Genomic DNA, 26,985 nt, shown 5'->3' with positions numbered 1-26,985 from the left:
GCTCGTGGTGTATCCCTGGCAAAAGGCTGGCAGAGTGAATATGGGCATCGAGAGTTGGTTTGTTCCTATGTCTTTTTGTTATAGCCCTGCAGAATGTGTCCCTGTCGTGATTGAATAAAAGAAACTAATGGGACTGTGAATTCCACCACAGCCCCATTCAGTGAGACCTCATGCCCATGCCAAGAAGCATTTTGTCTTCGCGGTGCCCAGGATCTGCTCTCAAAACCTCCCACGTTTCTCTACCAGATTCAAATGGGCAATCAAATTAAGAGTGAGCGTGTGTGTGTGTGTGTGTGTGCGTGCGTGCGTACATGTGTGCATGTTCAATGAATAGCACAAACCCAAGACAGTATCAGCCCATGGTTAATTCCTTCCTCTTTGGGAGCTTGGAGTCCTAGAGCCGGAGACTTAAGTAGCCCAAGTGTCAGGCGTTCTCTGCTGTTAACAGGCAGCCTTTGCTGGCGTTTCCATTGTGAGGCTGGGAGTGGGTGTTTGGGATAATGACACAACAGGATTGAAGATGTTCCGCAGTACACAGGCCTGTAGAGCTGGCCTTTGCCGCTGCCCACACAGAAGACCAGCTTGATACTGGCCTGAAATTAGCAAGTGGTATAAATGGGTGTGTCCTGTCCAGGGATTTGGTTAACTCTTAAGTCTGGCGTTGGCCGCGCTGGGCTCCTTGGGGTCCTGGGTGCTTAGGGAGGAAGCCTGAAGACTAGGATCCTGGTCTAGGTAGGGAGCAGTGGCTCTCGCTGCACACAGAGAACTGACTCAGAGTAGCGTCAGAGCCTCCCCAGAGACAAGAAAGCCAGGTGACACTTTTCCTGTGTCGAAGGGAAGGGCAGGAGCCTGGTTCACCCCACCCCAGCTCATCACTGGATCCGGAAAACCTAGCAATGTCCCCCAAGACTGCCCCCTAGTTCACATGCATCCTACGATCATTTGCACGTGCCCACGTATACCATCACACACACGTGCATGCCATACACAGACTGGCATCATTCCCCTGCCCCTCCTGTGTGACACTCTCCCACCTGCCACCTGGTTTGATTGACAGCACCATGGGTGGCAGGTCAGGACTAACATATTTGTCGTCCGGCGAGGGTCGAGGTGCCGAAACCAACACGAAGGCCTCCATTCTGGAGGCAGAGAGCGGACCAGAGCTGAGTTCCTCCTGCAGAAAGCCTGTCAGAGCTGGCCCCTGAACACGGTGCAGACAGGGCCAATGCCATCCTCCCTCTGTGTCTCAGTGGTTGGTGGCTCCTGGTGCCGCTGAGATTTGTGGGCACAAACACGCTAGCATCGCAGTGCACGCATCTATCATCTTACAGCTCTGGAGGCTCTCGCTGGGTGGAAATCAAGGTATCAGCGGGGCTTTGTTCCTTTGTGGAGGCTCTCGGGGTGAGGTGGTTTGCGAGGTTTTTCTTCTTACAGAGCTGTTTCACATTCCTGAGCTCTTCTCTGTCTGTAAGCAAGCACTGGCCAGTCAGGGGTCTCAGACTCTCCTGCCTCTCTCTGTCATAAAGACCCTGTGATGACATTGAGCCTAACTAGGTAATTCTGGAAAACTATGCTTCCCACTTAACTGAATCACATCTGCAATGCCTTATCCCATGTAAATAAACAGAGGGACGGTGGCCAGAGATTCAAGCATCAATTTTCTTATCTCTCCCGATGGAGGCAAAGTTCCCACCTCTTGGGGCTCTTAGGAGTCAGACTGGTTCATGGACAGAGTCTGGTTCCTAGGAGGGGCCCAGTGGATAGCTGCTCTGGGCACCATCCCGTGTGGACTTCAAAAACATTCTGTGATTTTCTGTGGTTCAGCAGTGACCCCTTGGAGATGGAGGAAGCTGGCTGAGGAGTTTGTAAATGGTTCTCCCAGTGAGCGAGTTTCCTCACAGAGCCTGACGTGGAGATGTGTAAGAGACAGGGATGGGACGTCGAGATGAGTGTCTGAAGGACAGGAAGATAGGCCTGACTGTGGTGACTGCTTTAGTTGATCGGTTGCTGTTATAAAACACTGACCTAACGCGCCGTAGGGGAGGACAGGTTCGTTTTAGTTTCTGCATTACGATCCTCCGCTGAGAGAGGTCAGGGCCGGAAGTTAAAGGCAGAAACCATGGAGGAGGCTGCCTGCTGGCTTGCAGACAGATTTTGCTTAGCTAGCTTCCTTATATAACCCAGGACCTCCATCTGCCCATGGGATGGTGCTGTCCACAGTGAACTGGGCCCTCCTACACCACGGATCCATCAAGACAGCCCTCCACAGACGTGCCCATAGGTCAGTCTGATCTTGGTTACTCAGTTGAGACTCTCCTCTCATGGCTTGGCTGTGTCAAGTTGGCAGTTAAAGCTGACCATGACGATGGCCTTGCAACAGCTGTGTGTCACCCTGAGGTGGAGACCCCAGGCCTGGAGAGTTGCCTTCCCTGGATTGAGCACTCCTGAAGGCAGTCCTGAGTTGATAAAGGGGCCCAATCCTCATTTTTTTTATGAGAGGCTAGAGAATTAATTATAGACAGGAGGCTGCTTTTCTAATTAACTGGGTTTTCTGGAAGCCTGGAGGCAGCAGGGGTGTCCACCTGGCTGGATCCCCATGCATATGCTCTGCAGTCGGAGCAGGCATCACTAAACGCCAGCTTGCGGTCAGGCTGGGACTGCCCTTGGGAGTCTCTGTTTGGCAGCTATGTGCTCAGGACTGCTGCTGGGCCGTGGTGTCCCAAGCCTGGAGGCAGCCATAGGGAGTGGTTGGTGCAGCCAGGCCCCTGGGTACCCGCCCCTCCAAGGCCCCGGGTGTGATCCTTGCTCCTCCGTCTTGCAGAGGCAAGAGAAAGAGTGGAGGAGGTCAGACAGAGCTTTGTGCAGCCTGAAGCAGCAACGAGGACACACAGCCAGAGTTGGGGCAGGGTAGATAATACCTGGGGTCCCACAAAGATAGTCAGGACTCAATGCTAGTGTTTGCAGTGCCCCCTTGCTGGCAAAAGTCAGATGGTTGTCATTCAGTGAGGAGCCACAGGCTAAAAGGGGTATGCCTGGCCGCTGGGGGTGAAAAGCAGCAACAGCCAAGGGGTGGGGTGGACTGTGAGGGCTGGGAGCTCCTGCTGAGGGAACATTTGAAGAGCAAGAAGTTCAGGGCATAGAACCAGATTGAGATGCAGGTACAATGGCCAGAAGCACCCAGGAAATGCTCCCCCACAGACACCTGGCAGATTACCTCCAGTGTGCACTTTGAAGCTCAAGCCTGAGGAGAGAGAACTTGGGACCCTGCCTATCCTCCTGGCCTGCCCCAAACTGCAGAGCCTTTGGTAAAGTTTGTGTCCCTCCCGTATGACCTGGGGCGGGAGTCAACCCTAAGTCTGGGGTGTCTCCACTCATCCTGGGTCCCACAGAGAGCCCTGTGGAAGATGTGGTCTCCTGCTTATCTGGTGCTTGCTAAGAGCTATGGGAAAGGGTGGGCTGTGCAAGAGCCTGGAGGGGACCAAGACCAGACTGCTCTGTGGAGAGGGCAGAGCGTAGAAGAGTCACAGCGCCTGCCTGGCACTGACAACACGAGCCAGCCCATCGGTGGGACGGTGGCTCAGCTCCCGGACCCCAAGGCAGCTTGGCTCTCCCCCACCACGTGCTCCTGTGGCGGCTTGGCTCCCTCGTTCTTGTGGCCTTCTGTGAGGCCCCTGCTGCAGCTTTCTTTGGGCTCCCTCTGTGGATTTTTGGATGGGACCGCTATGGCTTCCTGCAGCCCCTCCCATGACTTTCTGTGGGAGCCCCTTCTGTGGCTTTCTGGGTAGAGTTTTCCCATGGTTTCTTGTGTTCTTTTCCATGGTTGTTTGCGGGTGAGACTCTCCTACGGCTTTCTTTGTGGGTCCCCCATGTGGATTTGTCAGTAGCCCTCCCGTGGCTTCCTTAACGCTGGTGCCACGCTCTTCAGCATGCTCATCATGTGTACCATCCTGACCAACTGTGTCTTCATGGCCCAGCACGACCCTCCGCCTTGGACCAAATATGTCGAGTGAGTATCTTCGAGGGCCCTCCTCGTTTCCCACTCCTCCCTCTTCTGTCCTATGCCACGGGTCCTGGGGTTGTCTGAGACAGAGACTGTACCATGCCTGTAGTCCCACCCTGTGGAGGGTGGCCTTTGCCTAGCCTCTGCCCTCTTGTGTTCTCATTCCCACCACCTGCCTGTTTATAGCCTAAGTTTATATAAACTTATGCTAAGTTTATAGCCTCAGAGGTGGAGTTCTGTGAACTGGCCATGTGGGAGAATTTTTGTCACCCCCTAAAGATAGATATGCCAGGCACTGTCACAAGATCAGTAAGCATCCTCTCCGTTAACCCCCTGACGGGGGGGGGGGGGCCAGTACAGCTCCTGTCCCATCTGGAAGATGGGCACACTGAGAATTGGAGTCTGGCTGACCTGACATGCAGTCCGTGCTACGCTATGGCACCCACCCAAGCCCTGCCTCCCATAACCCTTTGCAGCTTTAGAAGACTCTTTATGGTCTTCCCTTCCTGAAGAAGTGTCGGACTCCTTCGGGTCTCAACAGACTTGCAGGCCCATACCACACTCAGCTCCTGGTTTACAAAACTAGAAGGTGCAGCAGCCTCTCTTACAAGAGTGGCCTGCACAGAGGACCACTCAGGGCTGGTGTTGCCATGGCTATGTCTAGATGCTCTGAAGCCTAAGATACCACCCTTTCCCAGCCCATGGGCCAGCCCCAGCACACAGGCATTTTGGATGCCTTAGCTGGCCGAAGGCTGAAAGCACCCACCAGCACTATACACTAGAAGGTCTGAATTCCCTTCAGCACAGGGTAGGCAGCTAGAACCCTGGCCCTGCAGGTACTGAGGGTGTCACTGGTCCCCACCGCAAGTTGTGGAGAGCCCACAAACATGGGTAAGGGTTGGTGGCTCTCCCTATCCTTGATGCCCCATGATACAGACCTGGTAGTCACCATATGCTTGTGAACATGCCCCCTCCCCTAGGTGGAGTGAGGCGTCTGTCGGGTCTTCCAGCAAGGGAGAAAGGGAAGAGTTCCCTAGGCACGTGATAGTCTCTCTGTAAAGCAAATGGCCAGGTGAACTTGTCAGCTAGATGTTTGCCACAGACCTGCAGCCCTTCCTAAAGCTTAATCATGGGGCACAGCCCATTGGGATGGCTGTGGTGTGAGGTCTCCCCAGGGCTTACAGCATGTGGGGAGGCCTATGAACCCAGTCCATGGGCTCCGGCTGACCTCTCCCCCCCAGGTACACCTTCACTGCCATCTACACCTTTGAGTCCCTGGTGAAGATCCTAGCTCGGGGCTTCTGCCTGCACGCATTCACCTTCCTCCGGGACCCGTGGAACTGGCTAGACTTCAGCGTGATAGTCATGGCGTAAGTATCCAGCGTCTCGCACGGGGTGCCTCACACCAGCTGTGTGGGTGGGAGTAGGGTTTTGGTACCCCATGTTCCAGGATTTCTGGGTGTTCCTGCTGTGGTCCACATGAGCTACATGTTCCACAGAGGGGTCCCTGCCTTGCTCTATGGCAAGTTGAAGTCAGGATAGAAACTTACAGCTCATTCTAGCAAGGGAGTGGAAGTGCTTGAGCACCCTGACTCACGTGGGGGTGACACGTGACCCGCGTTAAAGGGACAGCATTGCTATTAATATTCTGTGTCTTGGTGTTTGGGCACGATCAAGTGAAGAGTCTTCTCTGGGCATTGAGGAGGCTAAGGCTGAAAGATTGTCATGAGTTTAAGACCAACACAGGCTACCTAGTGAGTCTGAGGGGAGCCAGTCTTAACAAGACTGTACCTCAGAAGACGGGGCAGGGGAGTGTTGATTCTGCTTCAACATCCTCTGTGCTCTCCCACAAGCAATCCAGTCCCAGATCCCACTGTGACCAGTGACCTGACATCCGTGGTAATTGATAGTGAAATTGCAGTAGAGAAGCTGGGGAAGCATCCAGCTTCCCCTAGAACTTGTGCCAGGAGAACTCCTGTTTGGCATTTCTTAAAGCCACTGACCCATCTCAGAGGCTCCCAGCAGCCAAGGAGGTACACAAGAGGCAGCCAGCCGTGTGCAGTCTTTCGACTTTGCAAAATGACATAGTCATCTATAAAGCACATGCTCCAAACCACGCTGTCTTGATAGTTTAAGAAAGTCTACGGTTTTCTGTTCAGCCCCATTCGTTATTATCCTGGGTCAGATGCAGCAGCGTGCAGCCTCATGACCTGCAGGTTTAGATGTCTCCCTTAGTCCCATTTCACCAGCAAGAAGACTAGTCTCTGGAACAGACCACACAGGGAGCCCACCACAGGTGATCGTGTTCCCAGGCCTACTGTAGTCCACATACGGCCTCATTTCCTTTCCCAGGGGATACTTGCAGAGCTCTGAGTTGAGGTGCTCCCCTATGGGATGTTATAGACCAGGTGCCCGGCTCTAGTGGACAACTGATCAGGACAGGGCTGCTGTATGGAAGCCCTGGTCCGGAACTGAGCTGGCAGACCCTTTATGTGAGCTACAGTCTCGGTGTGTGCTGAACTGGGCTCTGCCCTCAACAGAGAGCGTGCACTGGGAGTTGATACTCCATGCCCTTGCACATCCTGGCTTCAGCGGTGCAGAAGAGCGCGGTGGGACCAGAGCTCAGTTCAGTTTTCGCTGTCTTGAATTCTTGAATGTGCCTGAGCTATGCTGTAGGGGAGAGGGAGCTGAAAGAGGAGCTGGGCTCTTGGGCTGCTCCGGGACACTTCCAGGCCAGATGGGGAGCCAGGTGGGTAGGAAATTTATCTGAGACTCTTTCTAGGTGTTTGTAAACTGACTGCAGGCCTCCTGCTTTATAGACAGGGAAACAGACCTCCCTGAAGTGTAGATTCACACCCAGGTGGAGCTGAATGAGCAAAGGATAGAATAGTGGATGAAGGTGATGAATGGTGGGCTTGGGACCTCAAAGGTCTGTCCTCAAAGGTCACATGTGATCCGAGGAGGATGAGACCCGCTAGGGGAAAAGAGCTGGCAGAGCTGAGATGATTGGGTCCTGTGTGGCCCACAGACTGGAGGTGGAATGGGCAGAGACAGACACTCTGCTTTCATAGAGAGGGGTGGCTAGGACTGGTGTCTGAGCAGGGTAGAGGAGCCCTGGTTGGTGGTGGGCGTTTTCAAGGCGTCACTGAGGGGTTTTGCTTGTAACAGATGGGTGGAAATGAAGACTCAGAGGGAGGAGCCAGCTGAAGGAGGGAGGGCGTCAGACATACAGTTGGGGATGTCCTAGGTGTGGAAGGGTGGCAGAATCTTCCAGTCTGGAGTTTGCGAAGTGTGGAGGTGGAGGAATCGATTAGAAGCCGCTGGGGAGCTGACGACATTGAAAGCCAGACAAGATAATCGAGGTCCGAACATGTCTGTAGATTGTTCTGTGGAACACACCAGCCTCCTGAGGTCAAGAAACCGGTGGGGAGTGCTGGAAGATTTATGCCTTTCAGAAGGAGGAATGGGGTTCAGGTCACCCATTCTGAGTGGCTCACAACCACTAGTTCCAGGGGACCCGATGCCCTCTCCTGGTGTCCACAGACGCTGCACACACTTGGTGCATATTTGCACAACCAGACACACGCACATACATATATAAGTAAACATTTTTTTAAAAAGCGAGGGGTGGGGGATGGGACGGAGTAATCGGTGAGATGGCTTAGTGATTAAGAACACTGACTGTTCTTTCAGAAGGCCTGGGTTCAATTCCTAGCACTCACAGAGACTCACAGCTGTCTATCACTCCAGTTCCAGGAGATTTGATGCCCTTTTCTGGTCTGTGTGGGCGCATCAGGCATACATATGAGCAAAACACACACATGCATAAAAGTAGGAATATTGCACAAAGACTGGAGGGAACTGGCCAGCTGTAGGGAGGACACCCAGGCGAGTGGTACCCAAAGGCCAGCAAGGAAGAAAGGGAAGAAAGTTCCACGTAGAACATACCAGGAGGAGGCTGGTGATGGTTACGACAGATGGCCAGACAGAACAGCAGATGGGCTGTTGGCTGTGAGTGGCCATTGGTGCCCCTGACAAGGAGTGGGGTGGGAGGCTCTGCATCTGGGGAGAGAGCATCTGGGGTGGGTAAGGACGTGTGAAATACATGTATCTAATTCATGGAGTGTTGGTGAAACAAGACAGAAAATGACATGGTGGCAAGAGGGGCACGAGGGTCAAGGAAGGCCTTCCAGAGAAGAGAGACTAATGGAAACGATCCTAAAGAGAGGGGCCTCTGATGAAGGCGGGAGGGGTGGCACTGAGGATCTCAGCTTCCTGAGCAAGCGGGAATCAAGGTGCTGAGGTGGAGCATTGACCTTCAGCTCGGGAAGGCAGAGCTCTGGCTGGAGGTAGATTGGTAGAGCTGATGAAGAGAGAGGAAGGAATTTCTCATCTGATTGCCTCTTCTCTGAAATAAGAAGCCGGATCATCAGTGAGAATGAGTGGGGAGGCTGGGGAGAGAGAGAGCGCTTGTCAGACCAGAGGTTTCACTGGCCTGGTGTTCGGAGTGTGGTGGCAGGCTGGGCCTGGGGGTCTCTGTAGGTGTGGGGCGAGCAGCAATCTACAGGGCATAAAGAATGTCAGGCAGGAAAGTGATCAGCGTTGGCCTGGGCCCCCCCTTCTTCCCCATCCTTGAGCCTGCAGAATCACCACCAAGACGCTGCCGTCAAGGGAAAGCCGGCACCCAGGACCAACTCGCCCCAAGCTCAGTCCTGGTGTCTAGAGGATGCTCTGTGTGGTTTCATGTCCCTGGCAAGTCCTACAGGGTCTTGTCTCCCCCATGGGATTCCATGGCCAAGCACTCCTTCTCAGAGCCATGAAGAAAATGTGATGTGCGTCCCAATGAACCCGGCCACACCTGTGCCAAGAGCGGATAAGAGCCAAACCTTCACCACAGCCACACCTGTGCCAAGAACAGTCACAGCGGGGGAGCTGGACCCTCGCTAGAGCAGAGCCTGTGCCAAGAACAGGTATCACAGAGGAACCAGACACAATTTTTGAATAGGAACGTTTCTGAGCATCTCGAGAAATAGCCTATCCACTTCTGCCAAGACTGCACAGACTGCTGGAATGCCAGCTTCCTGTTACTAGCCAAACCTGCCTCACAGCTTCAATTGATGTCCACTCTGCCTCATGAAAACCAACGAGTTCCCACCTCCGAGATATATACCGCTATAACAAAACGAGCCCTTGGGACCATGAAAGGAGTCCCTGGTTGGTGCAAAAGTTGAATGACGTGAAACAAAATCCAAACTTCCCCTTTCCTTCAGGGAAACTGAGGCTCAGAGAGAACACACCTGCTCATAATGATACAGTCAGCAGCTATTCAGGGACTGAAGGTCGGTGTCCTAGCTCCTTGCCAAGGATGGATGGGAGACCCCCTCCGCTGCTAACTCTCCTTACCAGGTTTCCCTCTGACACCCCATCCAGTTTAGAAGCTGGTGCAGGGGGTGCTGGGAACCTTGCCAGACTCAGATCACAGCCCAACATCCAGAGATTTTTCTGCCCCCTCCCAAGCTGGGCATTACCTGCCAGTTAACAGCCTCCCACCTTCTGGGGTTGTTATGGAAACCAAACCTGGAGGGAAAGGAGGGAGGGTACAGAGGAGGGGGCCAGTCGCCACAGGAGCTAACAGCGTGGGCTCCGCTGTCTTGGGATAAGGGTGGGGCAGGAGGCAGACCAGCATGTGCCATTCCTCGGAGGTTCTCAGCACCCAGAAAGCCTCCTATGTGACAGTACAGAATTCTCATCCGCCACCCCAGCTCTGGTTCCTCCTTCAAGACTTCCTCTGACCCCAGGCTGGTGCACCAGCAGCTTCATTTCCAGCCATGTTGTGGTGGTAAGCCTACCAGGGGCACAGCTGTGCACCCCTATGCTGTCACCAGCCTGTCTTTATCACCCAGGGGTCCTGGCTCATTCGTACTCAACACTCACTGTCTTCTTGGACTCTTGAAGGCAGGGTAGGCAGGGCCTTCCCTGAGACATCAGCAGACAAACCAGGCCTTTCAGAGGTAGGAGAATGAAAGCAAGGTGGTCGGCCCCCTCTCTGCCTTGTACACTTGCTCTGCTTACTCCCTGTAACCAGGAGACATAGCCTCGAAGGCACCCAGGGGAGGGAGAGGAGCTGGCATCACAGGACACCAGTGATGGGGACCGATTTCTTGATCATCTGAGCCACATCTTCTACAGAAGGACAACGTCAGCAGTATTTCAGGCTCAGTGTCAAAGCCCCGCGGCAGTCTGGACAGAGACTGGAGAAGGGAAATGGGGACAGAGGTCTGGGGAATCTGAACTATCCGGGAGAAGGGAGAAATTCTAAAGCTGCAAGAGGAAGAGTCTGTATCAAATTAACCGCTGTGCGTGTGGAGCAGATCGAGGGAGGTGACCTCCACTCCCCAGTGGATGATGGGATCGTTGGAATTTTGTAAACTGAAACCAGACTGGAGAGTGGAATGGCAGTCATGCCCCAGGAAAGGAAGCAGACATGTCCGCATGGTGGATCCCAAGAATGAACAGAGCTGGGCCAAGCTGGAGTCTCTTCATCGCCTTACCTGTAGACACCAACAGCCCGGGAGGAGCTCAGAAGTGTGACTTCTGCAGGTCTGGACTGTTGGGTGGGGTGAAACTAGACACTCACCAAGCCCTGCAGAGCTGGCGACCTGGCCCGACACCACCCAGACACCTGGGCTAGACACACTTGGTTAAACATCAGACACCCCGAGTTTGACATCCTTTGTTAAACATCAGACACCTTCAGTTAAATGTCAGATGCCCTGGATGCGAGGCCTCTGGTTAAATATCACAGGTCACTTGCCACCGTCCCTATGGCCTTGGTCACGTACCATGCATTCACCTCTCCAACCTCTTTGTGGTCATGTGACCTGCCCAGTGCATGCATGGCCTCACGTCCTGCTTGGGCAGATCCCTGCCTTATGCAGACAGGTGCCTCCTATGCCTCTAGAGATCAGAGATGAACCACTGTCCCGGTTCAGGATGGGAGTCTCAAAGCCTCTGAGCTCTACCATACATCCTTCAGACCCATTCAGGACAGAGCCTACGGAGACAGCCTCCCTTCCTTCTAACATCTCTATCTCAGGAACGGTTTCTACAGTCCCTACTTATTCCCTACATAGAGAGGTCTGTGGTTAGGAAAAGCAAGTGGCCTCACTGGGGGCGTCAGGGTCGGTTAAGCACAGGGTGACGGCAGATGTTGAAAGGCAGAGAAACACTGGTGACCCTAGCGAGCCCACGAACTTCCAGCATCGCCTCCCGGGGCCTTGCCTGTGCACACCCGTGCATCCCCAGCCTCAGACCTGGCCGTGGAATTTCATGTTCAGTCCCCAGAGTAGCTGCCTGCTAGCACCATCATGGAGAAAGCCATCTGGGAGCTTGCTGTGAGCATCCTTCAGACACCTGGGCTGAGATAACGTGACCAGAGGAAAAGCCAGGGGAGGACCCAAGCCTGCCACCTCACACCCCCCCCACACACACACAGTGGGACCAGAAGAGGGGGAGGGGTGGGCACGCTGCAGGAGAAGGGGGAGGGGAGGGTGGGCACACTGCTCTCCGCTTTGTAACTTGCGATAACTGGTTTGGTCCCACAGGTATGTATCAGAAAATATAAAGCTAGGCAATTTGTCGGCTCTGCGAACTTTCAGAGTCCTGAGAGCTCTGAAAACTATTTCGGTCATTCCAGGTAAGAGCAGGGCTGCCTACCAACCTCAGCCACAAGTGACTCTCTCTTTGTTTCCCACCCCCTCCTCCTCTGACCGTGTCTCCTGTCGGTGTTGCTGTCACTGTGTCGTGTGTGAATCTCCCTTGTTACAGATACACAACTGAATTTGTGGACCTGGGCAATGTCTCTGCCTTACGCACCTTCCGAGTCCTCCGGGCCCTGAAAACTATATCAGTCATTTCAGGTGAAAGCAACAGGTCAAACGCCAAGGCTGGAGGGACACGTCTGGGCCTTTCCAGGAACCCGGGAGCCATGGCTGCCCCCAGGAAGGCCCTTCAGATGTGCCTGTCGCCAGAATACCTTTCCCAGAGGTCCAGGTGGTAGAAGAATTGCCCTGGAACCTCAGAATGGGCTCTGGGTGTCCATCCCAGCTAAGCCCACTCTCAGACACCAGGAGCGCAGAACAACCTAGGACAAGATGGGACTGATCCCCCGTTCTTCTCAAAATACTCAATTGTTTCTCCAAACTGAGCCCAGTTGCTTTCCTCATGGAAAGCTGGGATGTGCATTATGGGAAGCTAAAAAGGATCATGTTGGAGGGAACTCGGCAGACCCCTAGCGGTCTTTAGTGACTAAGTGCCAGATCTCAGCGTTGTGTCCCCTGCGGTGACACGTGGAAGCCTCAGCCCTGATCTTGACACAAAGTGTACTCTGTAGACAGGCATCATCGGGCCTTGGCGTCTACCAACCCTCGCTGCATGGCGCAGTAGAGGTGTAGTGAACCGTGCATGGTAGCCTCGGCAAGAAATCCTCCTTGACAGATGTTGGCAACTCCCCCCAGGATATCTAAGCCCATTCCACTTACCTATGCAGGAAAGTACCCGGAAGCCCATTTGTGTGCAGGGCTGGTGCTAAAAAGGGGACACCCTGCACACCCTGACCCCTGGAGCCTCTTACCTCCTTTTACTTCACTCTTCCCAGGTTAGCATGAGTTCAAGCAGCTTTTAGTTTTGTTGAGGTTTTTGGTTCTTTGACTGTTTTTTTTTGGGGGGGGGGTTGTTTTGCTTTTTTTTTTTCTATACAGGGTTTCTCTGTAGCTTTGGAGCCTGTTCTGAAACTCGCTCTGTAGACCAGGCTAGCCTTGAACTCACAAAGATCCTCCTGTCTTTGCCCCCCAAGTTCTGGGATTAAAGGTGTGTGCCACCACTTCCCAGCAAGCTCAAGCAGTTTTTATGGGCTTGTTCTGGAGGAACAGTGACCAGAACCTCGGAGCCCCTGTGAATACACTGTCCTCAGGACTGGGCAAGGACTTTTTAAAAAGGTAGCTGGGGAAATGGTTCAGTGGGCAAAGTGCTTATTGCACAACCTTGAAGACCTGGTCATGATGGCATGTGCCTGCCATCTCAGTCTGGGGAGGCGAGGTGGCTGGATCTTGGGGAGTCACTAGTCAGCCAGTCTAACAGAAATGGCGAACTTCAGGTTCCCTGAAAAAATAAGGTGTGGAGCAATAGAGGAGGACGTCGGACTGCCTCTACGTCCGTAGGTGCGCAGAGTTGAAAAACTCTCTGGACCAATGATTGCCTCCGCTCCTAGAGAACAATGTTGGTGACTCCCAGGCCTGTTGCTACCCTCGAGGCCTAGGAGCCCAGCTCTGAACTCAGAAAAGCAGAGTTGTGGGTTAGTAATCTTACAAGCATAGCTCCTGATCCTCTTGTGTTTAGACTAAGTCTTCGAATGTCTCTCCTGGCCTCTGAACCCACTTAGTGTGTGCACAGGGAAAACCATACCTTCCCGGTGTCTGCACTAGTGTCCCAGATCCCTGCCATGACTGGGAAGTCCCTCAAGCGCTCCCATGAAAGTAAGTGTCACCAGCTGGGTCTAGGTCTGCAGTTTCAGCCTCCTGGGAGACTGAGATGGAAGACAAGGCCTTCCTTAGCTACAGAATGAGGTCAAAGCCAGACCAAGACCTTGAATCAAATTTAAAATAAGTAAAAGAACTGGGGATACAGATATGTGCAGAAGGCTTGCTTAGTGTATCAAAAGACCAGGAGTTGGATTCCCTAGTACTATAGAAAGGCACAAGGTGAAGATAAATATGAACAAGCCATTTGAAGCTGCCAGCCCCTAGGCAAGGCCAAATAAAGCAACCCCCAAAGGGTCTGGGGAAAGTGGTGTTCATTCATAGCCTGTTGGAATGCTGCCTACAGGAGTCCCGGGGAGTGAAGTCAGAGTGGGCAGACTCCAAACTCCTGCAGTGTGCTTGAATCCGTTCTTGACTTAAGTGAACTGTGTCATTGCCATGAGGGAAGGCTTTAAGGAATGGGGGACCTTTGCTGCTGTCTCCGCAGGCCAGAGCAGGATTGCTTCCCTGGCCTTGCATAGATTATTTTGGCCCCAAGATCCTTTAGCCTGACTGTTGAGGTACAGTCCAAAGTGGGCATCCAAGCTACAACCACCGTCCCTGGCATGCACCCCTGAAATGAAGCAGTCTCCAAGCTAGAGGACCAAACCCACATGTGTCTCCCAGTAGAAGGACCCGTGACTCCTTCCCCCTCTCTCACCCACTGGGCAGTTGCCAACATGTGCCAGGATGATTTCCATAGAGTGCCAAGTGCCAGAGCCCTGGGCAGGCAGAAGTGATGGCGTTGTTGTGGGGAAGCTGCCCCCTCCCCTCTCTTGTCTGCCCATCGCTGCTTCTCCATCTCTGGGCCATGGACGCAGTAGTCACAGGTGCTCCTAACATTGTAACATGCTGGACTATGGATGGATGGAGCTTAACCTAAGATCTGGCCGCTTTGGGAGGTGGGGATGGGGGCGGGGCCCTGCCGTTGGCAGGGGAGCCCCTTGCTCCTGACATTCTGCGCACTTGCCCTAGGACAGTAGCCGAGGGTCAGAGGGGTGTGTACACACTGCTTTTTTATCACTCCGCTGTATGGCACTGGCTTCTGCAGGGAGCTGGACCATGCGACTAACAGATCACAATCACTCTGCTTTGGGGAAATGGGAGTGATGGGGAGGACCCCAGGGGTCAGGGCAAATGAAGAAGAGGGGTATAGCTCAATTGAGCCCCTGCCTGCAACCTTCCCCAAAGATGGTTCCAAACCCACAGCATCACCCTACCACCCCACCCTGCCAGACCTTCCCCCAGAGCCCTGTATTCGCCCGATCCACCAATCAGCCCCAGCCCAAGCCAGACCCTGGCTTCCCTAGTTTCCTTCCAATCATGGCAATACCCTGCGTGAAATCCTCCAAGACAGCTGGCCCCAGCAGTAGAGCAGGAAGACCCCCTGCCAGGAGCAGCTGTGTCTACCATTTCCACATCAGACTGAGGCCCCTGCATTGCCTCAAAACGGGTCTGGGCCTTGGCCTCCTTTTCTGTGGGCTATGTTAAAAGATGCTTTGAGGCCAGCCATAGTGGGGTCCTTAGGACACACCATTTCCTATACTGGTCTTGTGGAGAATAAAGAGTTTCAAGCCCCTCCAAAAATACAAAGCTGGGCTTTGCCTTGCCCTGGGCAGCCAGGAAGGGACTCAGCTGTAAAAGGTGATCACTGGTCTTCAAGGCCCAGAAAGCCATCTTCACTATGTCCCTGACTGTGGTCGCCCTTCCTGTCCCCAACCCTGTTCAGTGTAGGACTCGGGAGGCTCAGTGCCCTTCTATGGGCCCAGTGTCTACCCAGAGGACCATAAAGCAGAGTGTCTGTGGGTGACCCTGCCTCACTTTCCCAGGCCTGAAGACAATCGTGGGAGCCCTGATCCAGTCTGTGAAGAAGCTGGCTGACGTGATGGTCCTCACTGTCTTCTGCCTCAGTGTCTTCGCCCTCATTGGCCTGCAGCTTTTCATGGGCAACCTGAGGCACAAGTGTGTGCGTAACTTCACTGAGCTCAATGGCACCAATGGCTCTGTGGTGTCCAACGACCAGGTCTGGGACTCTCTGGACCTCTACCTCAATGACCCAGGTATGGATTTGCTGTGCCTTCGGAGAGGGTGCTGGGAGACCATCAAAACTAGACATCTTCCATCCAGGCTTCACCAGTGGGTAGGCTGGTCTCCAGGACCACCCAGCCACTGCTGGGGCTCGAGCCAACTGGAGGTCAGAAGCAAGCCAGGGGTCTACCTTCCTAGGCTCTCAGGCCAGCTGGAGAGATGGGGTTAGGGGTAGGGAGATGGTTCAGTCAGCGAAGTGCTTGCCACAAGCGCAAAGACCCAAGTTCGACTCCCACACCTGACTTAAAAAGCCACCCGTGATAATATGCATCTGCAGTCCCAGCACTGGAGAGGTGGGGACAGGAGAGTCCCTGAGACTCGCCGGCCAGCTAGACTCTCCAAACCAGCAAGCTCCAGGTTCACGGAAAGGCCGTGTCTCAAAAAATTAGAAAAATGGGAAACAGTTAAGGAAGACACCTGACAGTCGAGAGCGTGCATGCATACACACACACACACACACAGCCACATGGTTTGAGCACAGGCTGAGTCCAGGTTTGGCAATGGTGAGGAGACCAGCTTCCCTGGACCCCTGTGAGGCCTGAGTGGACCATGCTTGGTTAAGCTCTTTCGGCTCAGTGCCCTTGCCGAGTGCCCAGGCTGTTACCCCAGTGTCCACACACCCTGGAGCCCTTCGAGAAGGCTGTGAACTGACCTGTGTGGCTGTGTGCACCCTTCCTTTCAGCCTCTCCAGGCTCTTGGCTGCCACCTTCTTCCCTAAGCCCCGTTCATCTAAATCAAAGGTAGATGCCAGGCCGCAGGATGCAGAGGGTTCTTGTAAAGTGAGGGCTTCTTACATACAAACACTAGCGCCCCTAAAACGAGCAGGCCAAAAGCTCAGTCACTGAAGTGGGTATGGCCCAGGTGTGACCTCACAGAAATGAATGGTTCCAAACTTCAACCTATACCAGAGTCACCTGGAAGGCTCCAGAAAACACAGACTACAGGCACTGGCCTGCTTCTGAGTCAAGTGTAGCTGGCTATGGCCCAACCCATTCCTGGACTCTAATGTTACTGGTCAGGCCCACACTTAGATAAAGGCTTCCCAAGACAGAGGTGGTTCATGGTGACCGATGGGGAGATGTCCAGGGCAGGTGTCCTATGTCACACCTGCTCTGATCTCAGCCCCATCTGTTGCCATGGTGATAGGCAGGCATCTCTTCCTTCAGTTTGTGGCGTGGCAGTGGGCCACACAGTGACACAGCAGCCAAGTTGGAGCTCTTCCCAGACCCTTGCCTCCTGGCTCAGGGCCTCTCTTGGCCCTGGCCACCCCCCTGAGTGCTGCCCTCCAGCAGGGTGCGGAAGCTGTCTATAGGGACAGCTGAGCTCTGCCCGGGGCTTCCTGTGTTTTCAGGGGTGTGTGAGACCCTGGCAGGGGAGTGGCAAAGGAAGAATATAGGATGAGTCCAGAGAAGCAGCCAGGGCCACTGAGTCCTGACCAGGCACAGGGGTTAGGTCCGTGGCAAGGGAAGGAAGGAAAGTGACCGGCAACGATGACTTTCCCAAAACCCAGTGTAAGGCAGGCACCCGTAGGCGGGGTTACCCGTACCGCTCACATCCAGGTTCTTCCTTGCAGACAATTACTTGCTCAAGAATGGCACCTCTGACGTGTTACTGTGTGGGAACAGCTCCGACGCCGGGTAGGTAGGACGCCTCCTCGGGAGGCTTTTGGCTCTCTTCCAGCTGCTTCATCTGGTAACTCCCCAGACAGTGACACCTTCCCTGGTCTTCATTCCTGGCCAGAACCCTGGAAACTTCCATACCCCTCCCCTGCCACAGGAGATAGCTGGTAAAGAAAGACCAGGGACAGATCTACAGGGAGGAGCAGGAGAGCCCTAAAGATGGGCTGGGATAAGGAGGCCACCCACGGTACCGTGCAGTATCCTAACTAGACCTGGCCTCCATCTCAGCTGTTCCACCCTTCGGGGTGAGTTTGGGCTCAGTCTAGTGGCTAGACTTTGTTCAAGGCCAAACAGAACGCGAGCCTGCAACCTGACTATGGTGCCTTGACATTTCCTGTCTCCAGGTACAGTTTCCAAGGTGTGCATGGCAGTCTGGGTCAGGGTGAGGGTTCACAGTCTCATCGTGGGAGGAATTGCTTCTGGTGTGAGGCCCTGGGCTTTTGTGTGCTGTCTCCATCCACCATGGGAGAGATGTCTGGGATGTCTTGGTATGAAGCTCAGGTGCCCTTAGGAGTATCCTGTGTAGATGGAAAGGCAGGATGCATTCCGGGCGCCCGACCACCACACGGCTAGCTTTATACCCAAAATAACAACACACAAATTGTATTCTTTTAAACACTGCTTGGTCCATTAGCCCTAGCCTCTTACTGGCTAACTCTCACATCTTGATTAACCCATTTCTAATGAGTGTAGCACCATGAGGTGGTGTCTTACCAGGAATATTCTTAACCTGCATCCATCTCGGAGAGGAGCGCTATGGCGACTGACTGACTCGGCTTCTTTCTCCCAGCATTCTGTTCTGTTTACTCCGCCTACCTAATTTTCTGTCCTATTAAAGGCCAAGGTAGTTTCTTTATTAACCAATAGACATATGACCCTCCTCCATCAATCCTGACATTTGACAAATTTCTCCCACGGTAGTTCTGTACGTGTGTGTGTGTGTGTGTGTGTGTGTGTGTGTGTGTTGTGTTAAACAGGCACTTTCCCAGATGTAACCCTGTCCAGCGCTTCACCCAGTGACCCTACCTCTGCCTACACTTAGCCAAACCTTGTTGGTCCATCTCTGCCTCTGGGGCTCCCACTGTGTTCAGATCCCCATGGAGTGACAGGCCAAGGAAGGAACTTGCGCTTCCTCCCTGGGAGGAGACACCACCAGGAAACAACAGCAGCCACCAGGAAGAATGTGCCGTGCAGGCAAAGGGAACCGAATGTGGGCCTTAGAGGTTTCCAGTGGGTCTAGGAGAGAGGAAGATGGTGACCTGGCCCACCGTGAACATGGCAAGAGCAAGTTCCTGGGGACAGGCTCCAGAAGCCTGACACTATTGGTGACCCAGCCTCAGAGCAGTTAGTCACAGGCTGGGCTGCTCAGGAAAACAAGCCAGGGCCCCTCACAGCATGGGACAGAGTGTGTATGTCTGGTTACAGGACGTGTCCTGAGGGCTACCGATGCCTGAAGGCAGGCGAGAACCCAGACCACGGCTACACCAGCTTCGACTCCTTTGCCTGGGCCTTCCTGGCTCTCTTCCGCCTGATGACACAGGACTGCTGGGAACGCCTCTACCAGCAGGTGCATGGGTGCCTGGGCTGCTGGAGGGAGCTAGGCATGGCCTCCAGGTCAGGCTGCACAAATGACTAGCCAGGAACATTCCCAGTGGCTTTCCATTGGTAAGCGTTGCAGAGGGGACAGGGAGAGAGGGCTGATGCCTAAGTTCCAGTCCTTACAGAGGATGTTCCACTCTGTGGATGAGATATTCCTCTACCCTGTATGATGTAATATTCTCTTTAGATACATCTTCCCTGCCTCCTTCTAAGCGGGGCTCTCTCCTGTGGGCTCACACATGCCCTGCCACAGGTGGGACATGCTTTTCTCCACCTGCGGGCTGTAGGACACGGAGCCCCTGGTGTAGCCAGACCAGTGACTTAGAAATGCCATAACCCAGAAGGAGCCTCCGTGAGGGTGACTTGTGTCCCCTTGCTCCTCCAGACCCTGAGGTCCGCGGGGAAGATCTACATGATTTTCTTCATGCTCGTCATCTTTCTGGGCTCCTTCTACCTGGTGAACTTGATCCTGGCTGTGGTGGCCATGGCCTATGAGGAGCAAAACCAAGCCACCATCGCTGAGACGGAGGAGAAGGAGAAGCGTTTCCAGGAGGCCATGGAGATGCTCAAGAAAGAACACGAGGTGAGTGAGCCGTGCCCAGAGGTGTGGTGCATGCTGGGTAAGGCCAGCAGATGATGCATTTTGTACTTACTGGGCAAGGTAGGCCTGTTAGTGTGGTGTACGCTGGGTAAAATTGTTCCCTATGTCCACCACATTTTCTAGGTAGAGGGTTAGTGGGCGCTGGGTGCGTGGATGGCTTCTCAGTGAATGTGGCCTCTGTGGGCACCGCACATGCCTGGTACAAGGTCCACGCCCACGGGTGGTTTAGTCCAAGGATTCTTTCTGGTGATTCGTGAATAAAGTACAAGGCTGGAGACTTGAGCACTGGCCGTTCTGCCCTGGCTCCCCACGTTCAGCTTCCCCTGTGGCAGCTGTTGGAAGCAGCTGGAAACCAAGATGAAGGGGTTGGGGAAGTGGCTCAGTTGTGCAAGTGCTTGCCACACAAGCATGGGGATCTGAATCCAGTCCCTGGTACTTGTTCTCCCTTCCAGGTTCTTGATCTTTCTCAAGGCATTGTGGGTCTCCCTGGGGTGACCTCCACAGCATCCCATATCTGAGTCAAGTGTGGGAGTCTGCTTACTGATGGGGCCACCAAGACACTGAGAGATCCATGGCTTGCCTAAGCCTGCAGCTACCCTAGGCTTCTCCATGACCGAAACACCCTTCCTTCCGTCTTTTCCCAGGCTCTTACTGTCAGGGGTGTGGATACTGTGTCGCGTAGCTCCTTGGAGATGTCCCCGTTGGCCCCAGTCACCAACCATGAGAGAAGGAGCAAGCGGAGGAAACGACTGTCTTCCGGGACAGAGGATGGGGGGGATGACCGGATCCCCAAATCGGACTCGGAAGATGGTCCCAGAACATTGGTAATCCCGATGTGGTTCTGGCCCTTGCAAAGCCCATCGCGGTGGGCCCCTGGCATGGTCACAGCCCCAAGCTTGGTCTCCAAGAAAAGCACCATTGAACCCCTCCCAACCTTTCCAGTTTCCCATAGTCAGTCTTAGAGTGGAGGAGAGCCCGGGGGGGAGGGGGTCTGCCTGTCAGAGCTAGTGCTCAAGTATGGGGGCCAGGTCTGGGGCGATAGGGGCCCCTGGTGCTGGTCCTACCTCTTGCTACCTAGTCTAGCCCCACCTTCAGGCCCAGAGATACAGACATGAAGTCAGTAGAGACCTGGCCATGCAGAAGACACCCCACCCCTCCCACACCCACTTAGTCCACCTGCTACGCTGCCGCCAGCAAAGACATCAGCGCCCTGAGAATCTGAGCAGCGCTGACACCCTGAGAATTAGGCGGAAGTGTAGGCAGAGCCACGTGGGTTACGGTGCCCTCCCTGTGCCCTCAGAATCGGCTCAGCCTTGCCCATGGACTTAGCCGGACATCAATGAAGGCCCGCTCCAGCCGAGGGAGCGTCTTCACCTTTCGAAGACGGGACCAGGGCTCCGAGGCAGAATTTGCAGATGATGAAAACAGCACCGCGGGGGAGAGCGAGAGCCACCGCACATCACTGCTGGTGCCCTGGCCCCTGCGCCGTCCCAGTGCCCAGGGACAGCCCAGCCCTGGAACCTCAGCTCCTGGTCATGTCCTCAATGGGAAAAGAAACAGCACCGTGGACTGCAATGGGGTAGTTTCTTTGTTGGGAGCAGGTGATGCAGAGGCCACCTCCCCAGGGAGCCACCTTCTCCGCCCTATGGTGCTGGACCGGCCCCCAGACACGGTGAGCCCACCCCTGGCCTACAGGCATCCGCTCAGACTTGTCTCCCAAACTGGTGATGAGTGCACGGTTCCGCTCTAAATGTTGATAAAACACCTACTGTGTGCCCCACTCCCAGAACATCTCTCCCCGCATAGTTCCATGCCAACAGGCAGGCAGACAAGTCAGAGGGAGGGGGATAGAAGGAGAGAGGGAAGAAAGAAAAATGTATATGTAAACCCATAGGGTGATATAGTGAGGAGGGAGTCGGATAGTTCACACTTGATGGAGTATCAATTTCTGGATGCCACAATAAACCTAGACCAGTGTCCCAGAGACAATGCACTGTTTCAGGTGCCTTCTGGATCTGTGGGTCTGGAACAAGCAATCCGGGCTAGGTGGCAAAGGGGCACTCAGAGGATTCTAGACGGCAGCTATTGGGTGAGTAAGAAATGGGCACTGACTAGCGCAGGCCAGCCAAGGTCATAAGTGTTGGGAGTGGGGAGCAGGGAAAGGAGAGAGGGACTCCCAACACACTTGCTGGGGACACTTAAATAGTGGCTACAAGAGGAGGAGCCAGGCTGCCTTCTACAGCAGGGAGGACAGGTGCACTGAGTGGTTAGTGCCCAAGCCCCGGACATTAACCTGGGTTTGGATCCAGATTGCAGCTTGCCAGCTGGATGGCTATTGACAAGTCTTCACTCCTCCGCACCTCAGGTGTCTCATCCGTATAGGGGTGAAAAGGACCCATCTTGGGACCATTGGGAATATGAAAATGACTCATGGTGGACAGGATTAAAGGCATATAGGACATGGGTGACACAGTTAAAATGTCATCATGCCGTGCTATCAATCCCAAAGTGTGTCACAGACAGCAAAGGTGCAAACAGCCTGGGGAAGAGCCTGTCTGGCTTGTAGCACCGTGAGGTCAGTGATGACTCCCAACAGAGGAAGCAAATGTTTAGAGCCATTGTCAGCAAGGTACTAGTCATGAGAGGCCTGTCAGTGGCACACTGGCGACTGCCCAGTTGGCCACAGGGGTCATGCTGACCCCTGTTGCTCCACATACGGTGTCTGAAGAGCCCACTCAGCAAAGTGAAGGGTGTCTCACACATGTCTAGGACAGAAGACAGCGGCTGTCTGAAGAATCTTGGTCAGGATGGCGGAGGTGTAAGAGGGGGTGGGTGGCCCACGTGGCCACTAGCTGTGGGACTCTATATGGTTAACCATCTGTAGCCTCAATTTCCTGCAAAGTGGAAATAAGACTTTGCATGTACGTCAGCAGGTGGTAGGACCAAGAGAATTGAAACAGATCCAGGGCTTAGGCCAGATCTCGCCTCGTGAACAAGTCACTGTTCCTGTGTGTTGTTGACGTGAGTGAGCAAGGGCTTCTGGGATACGTTGCCAAGCATCCAAGTCTTACATAGGAAGTGAAGAGGAGGAACTTCGAAACCCGGGGGCGGGGGCTACAGAGTCTTCTGTGACCTTCAGGATCCATCACCTGGAGAGTGGAGTATCTGGCTTCCAAGAGCTCTGAGCTGGGCAGGCCCTGGGCTCTGGAGCCCCAGCTTCAGGCAGGCAGAGCTCAGCAGCCAGGAGCACTAATAGAATTTCCTAATCCCATTACGGAGAAAATCATCTCATTGTGCTGCACATGTCGGGAGGAATCCAAGTTCACACACTTCATTACCGGGAACTCTGACTTCACCCATTCTCACTTCTGCAGGGCCCATTTGTAACTTTAAAGGGATTAGCAGGCCAAGACGGAGTCGTTTGTAAGGTTAAAGGAATTAGCGACCAAGATGGAGACATTTGAAAAGTCAAAGGGATTAGCAGGCAGAAGCCCCTGGGAGTGCCTTCCCCACTCATAGCTGGTCCCCAGTGAGCCCCTTTCTAGTCTGCAAACAGAGCCCGATGTTGGGTACATAGTGGTTCAGGCGGCATGGGAGGCAGGAGGAGCCCTCTCCAGTCAGTGTGGCTCTGGATGAGCCCAGAGAGGCCTGTCTGCCAGCTGCTGCCCTCAGACAGCCTGCAGCTCTGCTGCCAGCATCTTTCTCCTTGCAAGCAGTTGTTGGAAGGCAACCCAGTGATGCAAAAGTTCATAGAGTGAGCAGGGACCTGTGTGTCCCTTTCCACACGTGTCAGCGCTTTAACAGCGGGGCATTTATCCTCCAGATCTTTGTCTTGCTTTCACAGCTGTCTAACCCTTCGTCTTGGAGATGTCCACATGGGAGTGTACCCAGGTCAGCTTGTCATTGTCTGTATCAGAGGTCAGGGTTGGTCTGTGGCCATGATTGGTTTTAATAATCTTCCTAGTGACTAGTTGTTTAGTTTTGGAGTTAGGAGTGGTGCTGCAATGAACATCATTTCTCTGCAGTTTTGGTGTGCGTGTGAAAGTATTTATGAAAGTAGATCACAAGACGAGGATTCTTAGGACCATTTGAAAACCTCTAGCAGCTGAAGAGAGAGATGGCACAGTGGTTATGAGCACTGACTGCTCTTCCGGATGAGTTCCAGCAACTGTGTGGAGGCTCACAACTGTGTAACTCCAGGACCAGGGTCTCCAACACTCTTCTAGTGTTCATAGGCACCAGACACACACAGTGCACAGGCACACACATGCAGGCAAAACACTTATACACATAAAATAATAATCATTAAAAACTAAGGATTTCTGAGTAGGTACGGCCACACTTCCTCTGAGGTACATGGTATGCCACCAGTCTCAGCTAAGCACCATGCTGTTTTTGTGTTTCTATGAATGTCATCCAAGCGTATGTTAGGGTTTGGTTTTTTCCCAGCTTCCTTCTACCTTTAACTCTAGAGAACTTTAATTAAGATCATGTGTGTGTGTACTCTGTGGCAGCCTCTGGCACTGGCAGGGCCCATATGGCATATGTACACGGAGAACACAGAACGAGATGATGGCAGACAGAGGAACGAGGCTCTGGGAGTTGTTAGCTGGAGTAGGGCTGGTTCTCCAAGTCCAGCATTCAGGATCCCATCAAGACCTCCATCCCTGGGCCTGCAATGTAGTCCCATGGTAACAGTGGCTAGAGTGTGTGCCTAGCATGCACAGAGCCCTGGGTTTGATCCCCGGCACAGCATGAGCTAGACATGATGATACACACCTGTAACCCCCAGCAGCACTTGGGAGGTAAGGGCAGAAGGATCAGGAGTTCAAGGATATCCTCAGCTACATGTCGAGGCCAGTGTGGGCTATGTGAGACCCTGTCTCAGAAAAGGGGTGGGGGTGGCGGAATGGGTAAAGGTAATGGTTGCCAGCCTTTGCAACCTGAGTTCAGTCCCCGCGACCCATTGACAGGAGAGAACTGACCTTCATATGTGCCACACATATAAGTCAACAAATAAATGCCGTTTTAAAATTGAGAAAACACAAGAACAAGACTTCCGCTGTGCCTTCTTGAGTCCTGCCCAGTCTGAGCCCCCTCCCAGGCTTATGCATGTCTCCTGGTTGCACGCAGACCACGCCATCAGAGGAGCCAGGTGGTCCCCAGATGCTGACCCCGCAGGCTCCGTGTGCAGATGGCTTTGAGGAGCCTGGAGCACGGCAGCGGGCGCTCAGTGCTGTCAGTGTCCTCACTAGCGCCCTGGAAGGTCAGTGTCCTTGGTGTCCTAAACCCCCATGTTCCCAGCAACCTTACCTTCGTTCTAGCCTCCTCCAGACATGTCTTCTTCCGTCTGCCCCCAAACTCAGACCCCCAACCTCCCCCAGCCTTCTGTCTATCTCCACCTTTGGACCCTTGACCTCCCCCAGACATGTCTTCTTCCATCTGCCCCAACCCTCAGGCCCCCGACCTCCCCCAGACTTCTGTCTGTATCCACCTTTGGACCCCCGACCTCCCCAGACGTGTCTTGTGTCTGCCCCACCCTTAGACCCCATACCTCTCCCAGACAGAGGTCTGTCCCCCTATGAACATTCGTGCCTGGACTTCGGGCTCTGCTCTGGTTCTGCTCCTTCTTTTCTAGGTGTTCCCACGTCTGTCCTGGACTGACCCAGGCCCTTCTCCATCTCACCCACCCCTCTCCCAAGCATACCCTAGTCTGTCAAGAACCAGCCTGTCTCCTGCATGCCCTTCCTGTTCTAACCTGTTCTCAGCTGTCCACTTAGACTAGTACGGCCATCTTGCACCCATCTCTGCTGGTCCCACGCTAGGCAACTTCACTCTCCTTCCAAGCCAGACTGGGTCCCCTGTTTTGTGTCACCCTGTCCCAGGTGTATATGCTTATGTTTTATAGCCTATCCCAGTACCCCATCCCAGTCTGTCCCATGTATCCTCTTATCAGAACTTGGCTATTCTGCTTCCTGCCCTCATTTGCAGCCTGTCCTGCTCTGAGCCTTTTCATATCTATGAGAGGTGATTAGCTTACATGAACCTACATTTGTCATAATCTGTCATATCCTTATTTTCCCCTTATCCATCTTAGTTTCCTATCCTCCCACATTGCCAGAGTAAAGAACTGAGACACAGGCCACCCGTTGCCCTAGCCTTCCCTCATCATACCACTGTCATTTAGACCTCGCCATCTCCCCCGTGCAGTCCCAAGACCTTTCTAGAATGTCACTAGATTCAGCCAACTTGATCAACAAACCCCGTTAACTCCCTGACTGTCCTCAGAGTTGGAGGAGTCCCACCGTAAGTGTCCGCCATGCTGGAACCGCTTTGCCCAGCGCTATCTAATCTGGGAGTGCTGCCCTCTCTGGATGTCCATCAAGCAGAAGGTGAAGTTCGTGGTCATGGACCCGTTTGCCGACCTCACTATCACCATGTGCATTGTGCTCAACACACTCTTCATGGCTCTGGAGCACTACAACATGACAGTCGAGTTTGAGGAGATGCTGCAGGTCGGAAACCTGGTAAGACCACACGCCGTTGACTCTCAAAGGGGCATCTCTGAAGACCATGGCTTTCACGGGGAGGGGATTCTGAGCATCACGGGGGCTTCCGAAGGTGTGAGTCATGGAAGACGTCTTGGAGAAGAAAGTTTCAAAGTCAGGTTTAGGGAAGCAAAGGTGTGTAGGTTTGCAGTGGGAGACTAGGGTTTGCATTTGTCAGCGTGCTCACGTGCTACGAAATCGAAGTGAGTAGGGGCATCTGATATGCGTGGAGATGCGAGGCTCGATGGTGAATAAATGGAGGGGAAGTGCGTGAAGGATGGGATTGCTGTATGGCAGAGAGTTGTGCAGATGAGCATACGTGTTGTCGATTGGGGAAAAGGAAGAATGAGTGACTGGGTAGGAGAAGAAGGGAAGAATAGGGAGATGGATGGATTATTGGAAAGAAGAGGTCGTGAGGGATAAAGAGATGAGTGGATGAATGGGAGGAAGGTTAGAGAGGAGACTACACAGGAAGGACAGATGGATAATTAAATATGGTGAGAGGAAAGGAGGACAGAACGATGGACAGATGATTAGAGATGGTGGAATGAGAGACAGGCATGGATAATTAAATAGGATGGGGGCAGAGAAAGAAAATTGGATATGTAGGTGATGAAAGTGGGTGATTAGAGAGTGGGAGGTGGACGGGTGGGTATTTAAATAGAAAAGGAAGAAAGATGGCTGGGTGGACAGATGATGTCTGTGTCAGTGGATGGGGAGACAGATGACATCTGGGTCAGTGGATGGGGAGACAGATGACGGTTGAGTTAGTGGGTAGGTGAAAAATGATGTCTGGGTCAGTGGGGGGTAGATAGATGATGTCTGGGTCAGTGGGGGGTAGATAGATGATGTCTGGGTCGGTAGGGGGGGTAGGTAGATGATGTCTGGGTCAGTG

General features: G+C 53.6%; 1 protein-coding gene across 1 annotated transcript in view; it reads left to right on the top strand.

Annotated features, from left to right (window-relative positions):
• Positions 1-26,985, top strand: part of Scn5a (sodium voltage-gated channel alpha subunit 5) — a 95,163-nt gene that overhangs the window by 22,432 nt on the left and 45,746 nt on the right. Inside the window, exons 4-14 of the mRNA XM_057768556.1 lie at positions 3,917-4,006; positions 5,242-5,370; positions 11,828-11,919; positions 15,405-15,635; positions 17,237-17,300; positions 18,768-18,909; positions 19,327-19,524; positions 20,187-20,366; positions 20,843-21,214; positions 24,676-24,808; positions 25,831-26,069. Coding sequence (XP_057624539.1) covers positions 3,917-4,006; positions 5,242-5,370; positions 11,828-11,919; positions 15,405-15,635; positions 17,237-17,300; positions 18,768-18,909; positions 19,327-19,524; positions 20,187-20,366; positions 20,843-21,214; positions 24,676-24,808; positions 25,831-26,069 — 1,870 coding nt within the window. The remainder of the gene's footprint in view (positions 1-3,916; positions 4,007-5,241; positions 5,371-11,827; positions 11,920-15,404; positions 15,636-17,236; positions 17,301-18,767; positions 18,910-19,326; positions 19,525-20,186; positions 20,367-20,842; positions 21,215-24,675; positions 24,809-25,830; positions 26,070-26,985) is intronic.

This window comes from Chionomys nivalis, chromosome 4 (assembly GCF_950005125.1).
Source record: "Chionomys nivalis chromosome 4, mChiNiv1.1, whole genome shotgun sequence".
NCBI lineage: Eukaryota > Metazoa > Chordata > Mammalia > Rodentia > Cricetidae > Chionomys > Chionomys nivalis.
This window is presented reverse-complemented; position numbering and strand designations above follow the sequence as displayed.